The 15,470-nt window shown below is 37.7% G+C and overlaps 1 protein-coding gene across 2 annotated transcripts in view; it reads right to left on the reverse strand.

The window, feature by feature from the left end:
• Positions 1-211: 211 nt before the first annotated feature.
• Positions 212-15,470, reverse strand: part of wnt5b (wingless-type MMTV integration site family, member 5b) — a 107,680-nt gene continuing 92,421 nt past the window's right edge. For both annotated transcript variants that reach the window (XM_051959226.1, XM_022210745.2), the window contains 3 exons: positions 11,707-11,999; positions 2,991-3,149; positions 212-2,586 (listed from right to left, as the gene is read on the reverse strand). In XM_051959226.1, coding sequence (XP_051815186.1) covers positions 2,287-2,586; positions 2,991-3,149; positions 11,707-11,999 — 752 coding nt within the window. In that variant the 3' untranslated portion in view covers positions 212-2,286. The remainder of the gene's footprint in view (positions 2,587-2,990; positions 3,150-11,706; positions 12,000-15,470) is intronic.

A 15,470-nucleotide genomic window follows, 5' to 3' on the forward strand; every position in this document is an offset into this window, starting at 1 on the left:
CAAACAATATACCAAGCACGGAGCAAAACAGGAGTCTGTGGGCAAAGCTGCTTGGCCATATGATGGGTTCAAAAGTCTGGAGGAGGTGCGAGGAAAATAAAACAGAAATCAGAGAAAATAATGAGCAAAAGCAGGAAGGAACAAACACAATTAATCACCAAATCCACTACGAATAAGTAACACCCCGAAGACCAAGAAGACGGTGCACAAGTTTACCAACATACATAATATTTTACTTTTTATGTGAGAAAACAATACATTCATATAAACACAAGGTGACATGAAAACATTCTAGTTATCCGCTCATGTCTTTAGGCTACTGTAATACTGACACGATCACGATGGATGCACACATAGTTGTTTATTTGGTGCCATTTGAGATGAATTTGAGTGTAAATGTGAAGATTAATTCCAGATTCAATGTGTTTTTCATTTGAGATTTTAAATCCTGCAAGAAAAATCGTTAAAAACAAGGGAAAAGGCACACGTTTGTCCCATTTTTAAGTAGTTTTAAGGAATTTAAACTTTTAAAAAAAACACACAATTGATCACATATGAAGAAAATATGAAACATTCAGAAGAGGTAATTGGCAACCATTCCTCCAGAATAAGTGAAGTTCAGTCTTTTTTCCTGTTTAGCATTTTCCAGGATCTCAGTTGTTTTTCACATACTTGTCCCTCTTTTATCAATGGCAGCAGTGTATTTCCATCTCTTGTACTGTATTACCTAATTCCTTTCCCCACATAGCCATTGCAATATCATTTTCCAAAACAGTTTCAATGACAAAGACGTGTCTGTAGTTGTCATGGTGGGACAGAGCGAAGAATCTTGGCCCCGATCAGACTGTATCAAAAAAAGAGCTCAAAACAGATTTTCAAAGACTAGTTTATCAAAAGAATACACAGTAATACTCATGTATAAAACATAGAAAACAGAGAATGAAAAACAATAATAAAATATAATTTCTTTTCCGATCTACTGTTGTTGTTTTTTCTTAAAGTAGTGCGTAATAAATTGCAGTCCTTTCTGATTTTCATCCCACAACATGTTCGGTTGTCTTGTTTGTCATCGGCTATCATTCGGATTAGTCAGCCAGTACAAAATTACGAAACAAGAGAATTACAAAACGGCGGCAAAAATCGACACTGCAGGCCTGCTAACAAGTTGCGTAACACGATGAGATGAAGATGTCCACCGGTGTCTCTCGGTGCGGCTTCATTAAGGCAGATACACCACATTAATCTCGCTAATGGAGGTTTCGTTCACTTCGCTGTCACATGAAGGTTACGGAGCCAAAGCCGCCGGTGTGAGCTGCTTGTTTAAACAGCCGAGGTGTCAAGATGGCTGCAACCGGCAAAAAGCCTCATTAACCTGCGCAGACACACTTGTCAGGTCGCTGGGAATCTGCTCCGGTAATACGAGTAAGAGCAGCGGCGACACCGAGATAAATGGGGGGGTCGCCGGTGTCCTTTATGGCCTCAAGGTGACGTGTGGATTTTTAAACAGAAATCTGCAGCTGTGTGTCAAAAAAGAACATGTTATTTTTACTTTCCAATTAATTATTTTGTTAAATTTACACCCCTAATAGAAGACACCACCTCTATTGTCTCACTTTTCTTCATTTCTTGTGTCGTATTAACAATATACGTGACAATTTTAGCACAACTCACGTAGCCAGAATCTCTCTCCAAAGGTCAAAAGTTCATTAAAACGCATGTGATGGCACCACTGAGGCTCCACACTCCAAAAGGACTGGGAGATTCCTAAATACAGAGTTTTTAATGGGTCCAAAACTGCTGTCTTGCTCAAGTCTCTTTAAATAACAATCAATGTTGCTTGTATGCTTATTTATTATTTAATTATATATTTCTTTCGTCGCTCGTTTCTTCATCTCGCACTAGCTTCATGTGTCCTCCCTTTGAAGGAGCCAGTTGTTCCTCCTGCGGGTCCGTTCATCCCTACGCGTCGTTCAGTTCTTTCTTCCTTCAGGATCGGGATCAGGATATCATACGTGAAAGCAGTGATGATTGAGGGCGGGAAAACGGAAGACAGAGTTGCCTTCTGTGCTCGAAAAGTGGCCGCAGATGTGTTTTTGAAAGCTTTTTTTTAAGTGAAAGATGAGGCGACGAGGAAAATGGACAGAAAATGAAATCTGTGCGTCTCATCCTGAACAAAACCCTGAAAAAAAGCCGCCTCAACCTCACCTCCTTCACCCTCTGTCATCAAATCCTCCCCTCTCCGCTGCTTTCATCCCTCTTCCGTCGTCCCGGCGTCCACCAGCGATGCTATTTGCACACGAACTGGTCCACGAGTGACGTGCAGCGTTTGCACTTGACATAGCAGCACCAGTGGAACTTGCAGTGGCAGCGCTCGTGCTTGTAGGTCTTGAACTGGTCGTATCCTCGGCCGCAGCACATCAGCTCGCAGCCGTCCATCCCCTCCGAGGTTTTGTTGCAGAGGCGGCCCTGAGTGCCCAGTGAGCCGGTGGTCTCGTTGCGGAGGCAGTAGTCCGGGCTGGGGTCGATGTAGACCATGTCCTCGTGGGTTGGAGTGTTGAAGCGCTTGTCTACCAGCTCCAGCTTTCCCTGGTTGGGCAAACAGAGAGTTAGTAGGTGCAACATCCATCCATTATCTGTACACCATTTAATCCTCATTAGGGTCACAGGGGGCTGGAGTCGATCCAAGCTGACTTAGGCAGGTGACGAAGGTCAGCAATCTATCACAGGGCTACATATAGAGACAAACAATCACACTCACATTCACACCTACAGACAATTTAGAATCACCAATTAACCTCAGCATGTTTTTGGACTGTGGGAGGAAGCCGGAGAACCTGGAGAAAACCCATGCAAGCACAGGGAGAACATGCAAACTCCATGCAGGAAAGTGGGCACATGAACTGGAGATCTTCTAGCTGCCACTGTGCAGCCCGTTGTAGCCCATGTGGAGTTATTTTTCTGCTGTGAGATGCATGAAATATATTCAGTACCTTGCGTCCAATCCTCATGGCTGCTGCGCTGTCATACTTCTCTTTCAGGGATTCCCCAACACGTCGGAAGTCGGCCAGCTGGAGCCAGCAGGTCTTCAGACTGCAGGAACCTGAGACTCCGTGACACTTACAGGCCACATTAGCAAGGTTGTAGACGGCCTGGTGGAGTGACAGAAACACACAGACATACATGTGTTCACTCACTGAGTTGGTACACGTCTCATTTCAAAAGAAAAACACACTTTCTCCACAATAAATTTCAACAATATACACTTATGAACTGAATGACTTGTCACTCTTCTCTTTATGTTGAGTTACATTGTTTAAGAATATATTCACAGATATTTTTACTTATTTGGAGATACAATAGCAACAGTCTTATCAAACTGTAAAAGAGCAGTAGTTCACCTCCAAGTCAGTTGTGCTTTTAGGCACAGATTGAAGCATTGTGTTCAAGGTTCAAGGTTACTTTATTTATACCCATGAGTAGATTTGTTTTACAGAAAAAATGATTGCATTTGGCATTCTGTCACAAAACACACACTGAACCTGACAGGCAGGTACTCGATCGAATGACAAGACAAAAAGGTGCTCAGTGTTCCTCCATTCACCAATATAGCAGCAAGGATAATTAAAAAGATAACATAAACTAATTAAGATGACGATAAATAAAAACAAAACAATAAAAAACCTCAGGGAAATAAAAGCAAACTCTGGGATAAAAACCTAAAATTTAAAAGTCACTATAATAAGTAGAGCTAAGAAATAAGACACATAAATAATATAAAATAAATATCATAAGGTGTCAGAATGTTAGATTTTTGTAGCATTTTTGGAAAATGAAATGATCCTATTAAAACAAAAATAATAAAAACAGAAAAACAACTATTCTGTTGCAAGCCAGCATTTTAAAACCCTCAAACTTGTAAAGTCAGCATGTAAATTACTATGTTTCCTTCCTGTAATTTTATTAGAAATTAGCTGTAACTAATACAACAGGGAAATCTGTAAAATAACTGTAAAAACTTCTTTTCCTCCAAGTAAGTTGTTTTTTTAGGCTCAGAAAAAAAAATATCTGTGCCAGAACCAGGCTGTAAAATGCTATATTTTGTAGCCTGTCTTGAATATAACAAAATAGGACTTAAATCAAATAGTATGTTAATAAGAACATTAAAGAAAAACAACCGTTTTATCACAAACCAACAGTTTAAATCCCTCAAACTTGTAAGTTGTGTTGTCGATTTGTATTTGCCGATCCACTGCTGCCATCTACTGGTTCATACTTGTAACTGCCCCTTCTGATTATTCAGCAAAGAGAAGATGTACTGAAGCAACTGTCTTCATCCTACATGCTTTACCGCTTGATTTATCGATAATTAAAGGTCATTTCTCACTAAACCCATTTCTTTAAGGTCACTGCTGTCATATTAAAACGAATCAAATGCAAAAGAGACACTAAATCCACATGTGACAGCTGTGTGCTGCTGTATTTCCAGTGGGAATCTCCTCCAAAATTATCTTTATACAACATTACATGGGTCATCTGTCATATTGTGTGCTGAAATAGATAAGCAAAAGTGAAAAAGAAAAGCAAAAAATCATGTATGGAGTTCTGGCACAGCTGTAAATACGACTCCACCAAAGTAAAACAAACAGCTGACTCAGAATAGAAGAGCTGCTGCTAACCAGTGGAAATATGACTGTAAATGGGCTTTCCCCAAGTACTTCCCACATAGAAAACTAAACATTTTAACTGAATTATGACTTATTCGTGTGAGAAGCTCAACATCTATGATGTAAAAGAGGCCGCACTATAAATGAAAATGACATGACTTCAGCATTTAAATAGCTTTAAATTGAGTAATTTTGAATGTGAACATCAGACAAATAACTCAAAACATCATGTAAACATAATTTCCTCTTTGAAGTGTGACAACATTTTATTGTTCTTTATTATGAGCAGATGGTGGTGCAGAGCCAAGCAGTGGCTTCACAATAAATTACTAACTAGACTGTAAAAAAAACTCTGCCTGCAAGAGTGCAACAAAAAACAAACAAACAAAAAAGAAAGTATCTCTACAACAATGACAATTTTAGTAGAGCGACCCTAATGAGGATAAAGCGGTGTATAGAGGATGGATGGATGGAAAGTGAAAGTGTAATATTGTAGTCACACTTTGTAAAGACACATTTTAATATTTGTTTAAAAAAGTTAAACAAAACAATCCGTGACAATCTGTAAAAAACATAAGACTTTTTACTATTTTTCAAACGCTAATATAGATATTTTCTTCTTTAAAATAATGACAAACATCTATAAAATAATGATATTTTTGCTGATTTAAATAAAACATAAATAGTGCAATTTTACTGTCAAACGTGTAAAAGAACAAACTATCATTAATAAAAATACTGATTTTGGATGTGGAAGTTTCTACCATTAACATGATAATATTTTTTTCTGTGACTTCACTACCTGTCTTAAGGAGAAAGGAGGAAAATCTGTTACAATGTAGTTTCTACAGTGCAGTTTGCTGTCTTCCCTTCTCAATATTACACTCATAAATACACTACTGTTCAAAAGTTTGATGTCACATAGAAATTCATTGTTTCCAATGAAGATAACATTAAATGAATCAGAAATCCAGTCATGCCGTGCCACTATCTGGCAATGATGCAGACATCTTTAACAAATTCATGGATCCAGACAATAAGCCACATCACTGCCAAAATGTAATCACTTGGTCATTGTGTCATTTCGGACCTCCCCTGAAAATTTCATCCAAATCTGTCAGTCTGTTTTTGAGTAATGTGACTGACAGACAGACAGACAGACAGACAGACACCGATCCTCACATAACACTGCCGCATTCCTTGGTGGAGCAATAAACAAATTCTATAAAACTCCTTCTCTGAAACACAAACACTCATGAATTATGTGGTGTTCTGTCACTATTCATGCATCCTGTTGCCTCTGAAACACTTTACCTGCTGAAACAATCCCTCCTGATTCCTCATTTTCCCCCGACTCGCGCTCACACAAATGAAACCCATCACTCTGTCTCCCCTCGCTGCCTGATCTCAATTACCTTCTCACCTCTGTTAACCCCCACATCCCCCACCCCGGCTGCCCCTCCTCTACTTTACTACCCAGCAGGCATCGCACTCGGCACCCTCCAATCCTGAGATTCGACCCCCGTGACCCTCGGACTGATGGGGACAATGACATTTTGTAGAAGAGGAAAAGCTTCTTCTGTGACTATTTTGGATATTTTCTCATTAAAACATGCAAAATAGCACAAATGAAAAGACTTCTTTCTAACATTGTAAAACATTAATGGAAGGAAATCATCATATTTCAGGATTTCTTGCTGTTTTACGAGCTAAGATCCCCGACTGTGGGCTTTATGAGAAGTTTACTATCATCAGGAAATTGGAGATGCAACATGATAAATGGTGGCTCTCATAACAAGGATATTAATGTTATTCTGCACTAATCATTCTTTTCAATATTCTACCGCTCTTTCTGTGTTACAACCAGCACTTCTAGCCTCGTTCTTTGCATAAATGGTGCTATAGAAACGCTTCTTGAGCTGCCAAATCAAAATCTTGCATGTGTGTGTCCTGTGTCACACTGAGCTCTTTGGAGGGTCGAGCCTGCTGGGTGCAGCGACTCTGGACCTGATGAACACACGGTCAGTCATCCGTGGTGGAGACACGGTCGCTGTGTCAGAAACAATAGGTTATGCTCAGACAGGGTTAGAGGGTGAGGAGCCGAGTGTGTGTGTGTGTGTGTGTGTGTGTGTGTGTGTGTGTGTGTGTGTGTGTCTTTAGAGAGTCGAGAACAGAATAAGATAGAAATGGAGAACATAGCCCACCCGTTGTGACAGGATAGAGGGTGTATGAGGAGTAAAGACGGCGGAAAAGTCCCTTTTTTTCTGCTTCTTCTTGGAAATGAACGACGCATTTACTAAATTTAGTTTTTGACGTTTGCTTTGATTCTGTGCAAATGGATCGAATGCATTTCTTTTTGCGTCTTCTCCCACTCACAGCAAGTTGCTTCACTGTCGGCACGTTCAGGTTGAATGTTATTTGAGATCTATTCTAACAAAATAAATCATGTTTAAAATCATATTTCTTCTAGTGCTGCACAATATGTGGGTCGTTCCAGAACTGGAGGACATTTTACCCATCAGATTTCAAATAATCCATGTACAGAATACGAAAACATGCAGTTGCTGTATAAATTTACTTGTCCTAAGACCAAATATAAAAAAAGTACAAGAAAAGAACGTTTGAAAATGTTTTTAAAATACCAAATAAGTCTGGAGTTCCCCCTAAAATGGTATTTTTCTCTTGTCCCACCCCTCTGATGACCAAAATGAATCTCAAATAAAACAGTTAAAATGAAATTTACATCTCCTTTTTTGGTATTATTTTGTCACTAATGTCTTTTGTAATTGTGGGAACATTTTTTTTAATCAACATAATATTTGAAATAATAATTATTATGCATGGAACATGTGTCCTACAACAACCCTAACACTATAACCTTTTTAGCTGGTAGAAGAAGAAAACAGTGAATCATCAAACAGTTTTCCTAAAGAAAGCTATGTCCTCTGTTATATTTGTCATATTTTCATAACATTGTCTGCCTTGATTGAACATCTCACTCTACTTCATATTATCAGGATAAAACTAATTATTTTTACTGTTTTCCATCAGTCAGTTTGTCCTCTTGGTCAGCAGTAACAGCTAGCTAAATATTTAGCTTCTACTATTGAGAGAAAGCTAACATTAGCATGGATTAGCAACCCTGTTACTGTGATTAGAGTAGGGTTAGCAAGCAACAAATAAAACATGGAAAAAATGGTACCATTAATGTTTAAACTGAGAAAATCAAGCATTTGATAATTTATTACCCATTACTGATGAATATGGAGCAGAAAATTATAAAAGAGAAAGTTTATTTTTCAAAATTTTTGAACCCAAATGTCCTCCAATTCTGAAATGAACTTATAATTCCAGCCACGGCATTGTAATGTGTGCAACTGTCCTGACTTTTGTAAAAACTAACTTAAACACATTGCACTACAACTTTTTTGCTGCTAAATACAAAAAACCATACAAGAAAACTCACATGGGTTCTCATTTACCATGGCTTGTCTATAAGAGAAGTCTGTCTGATACACAAAATTCACTCAATTTAATATATTTTTTGATTTAATTGTAATACACAGAGTTTGTGGCGTCTAAACGTGCACAGCAAAATGAGTGAAAAACAGGAGAGAAACACTGAAAATCAATATTTCGGTTTCAAAAATTGGCACTTTGTCAGCAGGGTCTTGTAATTATCACCACACATGAGGGAACACAACTAATTTGATCATTTAAATCTGCACAACAAACGAGTGCAAAGCCAGATCTTAATGCCATCAGTAGCAAAACACTTGTGTGACACGACAGGAGAAACTACCTTTATAAGAGGATTTTTTGGTTTTTGATGCAGATGAGCTCCCCCTTAAAAGTCAAATCCATCAGTTTAGACTGAAAATTGCTGTCGGAAAGAAAAAATCAGCGTCAAATTTTTCCAGTAACGTTTTTTAGGCTCTTGAGCATCATTAAAAATGCGTGAAACATGTCTATATATTGACTCTATCTACTTGTGCACACTATTATTTGAGGCTTTTCTTTGTACACTTACGTTGCATGATATATTAAAACCTAAATTGCGATTCTGCAGACAAGCGTTAGGGTTAGTTGTGCACATTCAAGAGGCATTAGTCACATTTGGTGCCTTTGGAAACATACAGAATCCTAATCAGTGCAGAAAGTGATGATATTTCATCAATTTTAAGTGCGCTTTAAGTGCCACATTCCAGTGAACATGCTGTTTTTTTGGGTTGTTATTTTATTTCTGAAACCGACACTGTTCAGGCGAGTCGCTGTTGCAACAAGCGAGCGACGGCTTGACAGATTGGCTGAAAATGATCTTGTATGTTCAGAGCAGAGGCAGCCTGTTATTGTCTTCAGACTGGGAATGAACATCGAGCTGTTTTGGTGTCTGTGAAACGAGCGCTGCCTCATTTGATTCGTGTGTGTGTGTGTGTGTGTGTGTGTGTGTGTGTGTGTGTGTGTGTGTGTGTGTGTGTGTGTGTGTGTGTGTGTGTGTGTTGTGTAGTGTCTTTTAGAGTCGGGGGAGTGTGACGGAGGTCCATCCTTCACCCTGTGTCTCTGTCTCCAGACGCTTGTACACGGACGACCACGTTGTCCGCCGTTCACACAAATCAAATGAAGCTGAGCGCTAACACACACACACACACACACACACACACACACACACACACACACACACACACACACACACACACACACACACACACACACAAACACACACACCCAGCGGCACGCCCCTGTCACCTCTACAAAAGCCCTGCAGTTTGCCTTGTTCAACCAAGCAAGACAAATCCCGCTTAGGACAAACCAGCGTGTCCATGAAAGAAAGAGGGAGAAAGGTGGAGGGAGACGGTAAAAAAAAGAGGGGAGAAACTGTCTTCCTCTCTCCTGCTCTCCCCCCTTTTCATCTCTCTGCTCCTCTCTTCCGTTCCGATGGACAGGCAACAATGAAAGCTGAGGATCAAACGGGCCACAGGAGGAAAAGTCATTCAAAATCGGTGTGTATGCTAGCGAGCTCTGTGTGTGTGTGTGTGTGTGTGTGTGTGTGTGTGTGTGTGTGTGTGTGTGTGTGTGTGTGTGTGTGTGTGTGTGTGTGTTCATACGAAGCAGCAGCAGTAGATCTTTCACTCATACACGCCTCTACGGCCCCAATGGGACCCTCAGCAGAAACACAACCTCTCCAGACCCTCACCTCTGACCTCTGACACACACATTGGCACAAAACTAGGCTAACTGTCTCTCACACAAATCAAACCGAGCTGCACACACATGTAGCGACTCTGTGTTGAAACCAGCTTAAACAAAGTGTTTCTAACTCTATCCAAAGTGTACCAGAATGAGCTTTAGCGAGGAAAGTGTGTGAGTGTGTGTGCATATCGAAAGTGAGAGGAGTCTTTTAGTGTTTCTTACAACCTGAGAGCTTTCACAAACAATTTTACCTCCTGATCATAATTAACAGCAAGCAGAGTGGGACTGAAAACAACAAAAAAAAGAGAAAATCTGGCAGCAAGTAAGAAAGAAAAATATGTTGAAAATGTTGTAAACAGGAAAAATGGGGAAAAAACAATGGGAAATACTTGCAGAAGACTAATATTTTAGCAAAACGGTGTAATTGTTTGGTCACACAATGGAAAAAAACTTAATTCTTTGAAAAAATAGAAATGCTTTGTTTTTTCCTGCAATTTTATGTGATATTATCTGTATTTTTAAAATTGCAAAAATTTGTAAAATAAAAAATAAAGAAAAATACCCATTTTATAATTCTAAACATACATTTTTTTTCAAGTAACATCAACTAACTGTAACATAAGAAAATTTTGCTGGTTTAAACACTGCAAAAATAGTGCAGTTTTATTGTCTAACATTGTAAAGGTCAGTGGAAAATAAAAATACTGATTTTTTTATTTGGATATTTACAGTTTAAACTAAGGGAATCTGGCAGCAAGTGTGCCAGAAAAATATGTTGAAAATGTTGCAATACTGTAATGTTTAAAAAATTTTAAAAATGAGAAAAAAACAACAGGATATACATGCACAGTAATAATTGAGCATAGTTAAATACAGTAAAACTGCATAATTTCATGGTCATACAATGTGAAAAAAAATATTATTTGGAAAAAAATAAATGCTGTATTTTTCCTGCAGTTTTCTGTGATATTTTCTGTATTTTTTTAAATTGTAAAAAATCTGTAAAAAAAAAAATGTCATTTTATAATTCCAAATATACATATTTTTTTTCTTTAAATTAACTTCAACTATCTGTGATATAAGAATAATTTCCAGATTTAAATACTGTAAAAATAGAGCGGTTGTACAGTCAAACACTGTAGAAGTAGGTGAAAATAGAAATACAGATTTTTGATTTGGACATTTAAAGTTTTAACCTTTGTTTTTACGGTTATCACATAGGGTAATACTTTCTTCTGTGCTTTTACTAGACGTAATCTCTACCGGACAAAACCTGTAAAATAACACTTAAAAAGCAATTTATATTTTAATCCTTAACATACATAATTTTTCTTTCAAATACCAGCAACTATCTGTTCATTGTTTTAAAAAAGCATAGTCAAAAACATTCATTTTTTTTACAGTGCATAAGACACATTAAATCACACCATACCACCTTTCAGTCTATCTTTTTTTGTTTTCTGGAACAATTTCTCCAAGTTTCATTGCAAAATCTCACCATACAGTAAATAAATGTTCTTATCCGCTGGGTGGTTGAATTTATCCATGTGTTTTTATGTGCATGTGTGGTTGTGTGTTACTGTGGAGGAATGTGTGTTGACCTGGTGACCCAGCCAGACTCCAAGGGCGTTAGCAGTTATACCATTTGGACCCTCCCAATAAATAACCCACTCAACCCATGCAAACACTGCCGGGTCAGGCGATCAGGGGCCACTTCAGCTCACTCACATTCCTAACAGGCATACAGACATAGAGCGGGGTCAAGAAGAAGAGACATTTCCTTCACTGAACGTCAGAATATGTCACACTGATGATTGTTTTTGCTCAGATAAAAACATGAAAGTGTGCGTACCTGTCTCCCTGCTTCATTATTATGCAGGTTCATCAGCGTCCGGGCGTGTTCAGGTGAACCTCGGGGGTAATTCTTCTCCCTCTCCCTGGCGTCTACGAACTCTCTGGCGAATCTGTAGCCGTAGTGCACGTTGTCGCCGCAGCCGCCCCACAGCCAATCACGCGGCAGGTCTCGGGGTCGGGCGGCTCGGCTGCAGCCACAAGTAGAGAGTTCACCTTCACGGCACGCCCGGCTGATGGCATTGACCACACCGGCTGCACTGATGGCGTAGGTGAAGGCCGTTTCCCTGGAGCCTGATGGAGAAAAGACATCACAATGTAAAGGATATGTTTAAGCAGGAGGGTCAAATATGCGGCCAACACCGGCCTTTCAGAGTGTCCAATCAGGTGACGACTTGGTAAAGTGTAAAAACTACAGAGGAGACATTAACTGCAAGTTATAAATTTGAAAAACTCTAAATTTAAAATAATTTCGAGATCCTGACAAATTGTTTTGATCATAAAGTAAAATACTAGATTACGTCTTGTTTTCTAATTTTGTGTCATTTTTGTAATATTTTGTCGTTTTTTTGTCTTGTTTTGTTTGACTTTTGTTGTTTGCCATGTTTTTGTTTTTCCTTTTTGACTCGCTTGTATTTTTGTCCCACTGTTGTCATTTCGTGTTTTGCTTTGTTCATTGTTTTTTTGTCTCGTTTTTATAGTTTGTCCATTTTTTTGTCGCTTCGTAACTTTTTTTGTCAAGTTTTCTGACTCTTTTTGTTGTTTCATGTTGTTTGTCTCATTTTTTGTCATTTTGTTTCTCACCTCTGTCGTTTTGCGCCTAATTTTTGTAATAGTTTGTCTTGTTTTTGTAGTTTTTTTGTCTTTTTTTAAAAAAAAAAGTAAAATACTAGACCGTTCCGTTCCAGATACCTATGACTAAATGGTTTGTGTCTTTGTAGATCCTCTATGATATGTAAATTTTATTGTGTAAATGATAAACTGAGGCATAACATTGTTGCCATTGAATTTATCTTGCTTAACAAATTTCAGGTTTTTCATAATGTTTTGTAAAAATATAATTCCTTAAATGTGGACATTTTCAGAATGCCCTTTTTGCAAAAAAACAAAGCAAAAATTTGGAGTTGTGGTTCTGATTTTACTGTTTCAGTCCACTTGACATCAAACTGGGCTGAATATGGCCCCTGAACTAAAATGAGTTTGACACCAGTACCTTAAAATTCACGTATATTTTACATTTTCACATGTTTTTTCAGGTTCTTGGTGAGTGTTTGTGCATTCACTGACAGGAAACACTGGTAGCTGCCCGGTTAAACCCCCCTTGTTCACAGCCTACAGCCCCACACCCACCTTCACCTAACAAAAGACAATAGATGTGATTTGAGGCTCTTAGTCGATACCTGGTTAAACTCAACAACTTTAAATACCAGCTCAGTGATCCATAACACAAGCGCAGCATTTAATGACGTAAACAGATCAGTTTCCTCGTGTTTCTGGCCTCTGGCTGCATCTGTCCTGTTTAGTCAACCTTAAAGAGTCACTTCACCCAGATTACAAAGTAGATTTTGTCACTTCAGTTTAGTGACATGCAGCATTCAGATGTCTCAGTTTAATGTGTCACAGTTTTGTGATACAAGTTGGAGAGACCAAAAGGAACACACTTCCAGGAAAATGTATGTCAGACATGGACAATAAACCAAAACACATGTGACCCAGAAATGAATGAGTCGATGTGATTTGGGTGAATTGACCTTTTAAAGTGATTGCATTAAGGATAAAGAGGAGAGACGGTGAGCTACTCTGTGAAAATGCATGGATTTAATTGCACTTTTGAGCAATTTACTGGTATTTTCCAGATTTTCCCCATTTTTGGTTTAATTACAGACAGTAACTAGTAAAATCACAAAAAAAATCTTAATTTGCATGTTGACCCGAAAGCAAACAAAATGATAAATAATGTAAACGTCAATAATCCATACTTTTAAAAATGGAAATTCTTTAACCATGTTTGACCATAAAATTATAGTTTCACTGCATTAAAATGAGAGAAAATATCATTATTTTCCAGATATTGGTGATCATCATTGGTCTTTTCTTCCTGTTGCATTCTGCTATTGTTAGGTCCTTTTGTCTTCGTATAAGTATAGATAGACATATTGGTGTTATTTAATATTAATCATGTTCACTATTTTTATTATTGTTGTTTATGAATGGTAGTATTTTGAAGAAGCAGGAAGAACAGATTTTTAATCATTTGTGTAAAGGGAAGGGTTAAAGTTTCAACTTCTTCCCACCCCTTTTTGAACAAGTTCTTCATTGTCTTTTGTTGGTTTTTCTCTTTTATTTTTTGGTTGAAAAGTTCAAAATGAACTTAATAGAATGTAATTTCTAAAAAGAAGCAAATGGAAGAAAAACTACGCTTATTAAAGACCGAAAAGTAGTTGTATAAATGTATTTTTAAACTGGTATTTTAAAGATCCTCCTTCCTATTTTGTTAAATTACAAATAATAACAAAAAAATGTTTTTTTCATGTTGACTGTGAAAAAAGGCCCAATCTATAAAATCCACATGAAAAATCACCATCAAAAAAGAAGAATTTCTTTTTTCACAGTGTGTGATCATAAAATGACACTATTTAACTACATTTAAATCAGCTAAAAACTAGTATTTTACAGATATTTGTCATTATTTTCTTAAAGCACAGTGCAGGTAAATGATAAGGTGTCAAGAACATATCTAATACATAAATAGGATGCTACCGGCTTCAATGCCTTTAGCTTCTAATAAACAACAGAAACGTGTCTGCTGCTTCTCTTTGTAGTTTCCTGGATGCATAACACTCATTGTTTTCTATTGCCTCTGTTGACTAACAGCTCTTCAGTGTGGAATACACGACATGCTGCACGTCCTATTCTCTGCATTAATACACAAACCACTTGAACACACACAAAGAAGCAACAAGGAGAAAGATGACGGCCTGACAGGTAGGAGGCTAAGTGCTCTGAAACTGCATCATTTACATGTAAATAACAAAGAGCTCTGTGGCTTTTCCTGGTTGAGGTTGAATTATCAGTTATTATTTCAATGATTTAAGGGGTAAAAGTTGATCTTGTTGTTGCTGAATAGCCTGTAGAATAACCCTCAAACACTGCTTTTTCCATATGGAAAAACAAAGAGAGTTCAACAAAGTTTTGAGTTGACGTTTGCAATGTTCTTCTATTTCACACCAGAATTTTCAACTTTCCTGCAAATATATCACCTTTAAATATCGTTTTTTAGTCTCCTTCATGACCAGTGTTGGAGTCAACCCTGAACAAAACCAGATCAGTCAACCTCTACATTAAAAAAAATATTATAAAGGCTGTCCTTTTATTAATTTAAACAAGGTTCTACACAAAATCAGTTGGGTGGAGTTTGTTAGACATACAGACATGCATTTTTATGTAAATACAGCATCTGTGGTGACAAACTACACTACCATTCAAAAGTTTGAGGTCACTTAGAAATGTCCTTATTTTTAAAGAAAAGCATTTTTTTCAATAAATATTAAATGAATCAGAATTCCAGTCTAGACATTTTTAATGTCGTAAATGACTATTCTAGCTGGAAGTGACTGATTTTTAATGGAATATCTCTATAGGGGTACAGAGGAACATTTCCAGCAACCATCACTCCTGTGTTCTAATGCTAGTTGTTTTTTAAATTCTTATTTTATTAACTTATTTATGTTGCATGTTTAAAGGGAAGAAAATCATTCAGAATTT

The sequence above is a fragment of the Acanthochromis polyacanthus genome, chromosome 1, assembly GCF_021347895.1.
Source record: "Acanthochromis polyacanthus isolate Apoly-LR-REF ecotype Palm Island chromosome 1, KAUST_Apoly_ChrSc, whole genome shotgun sequence".
NCBI lineage: Eukaryota > Metazoa > Chordata > Actinopteri > Pomacentridae > Acanthochromis > Acanthochromis polyacanthus.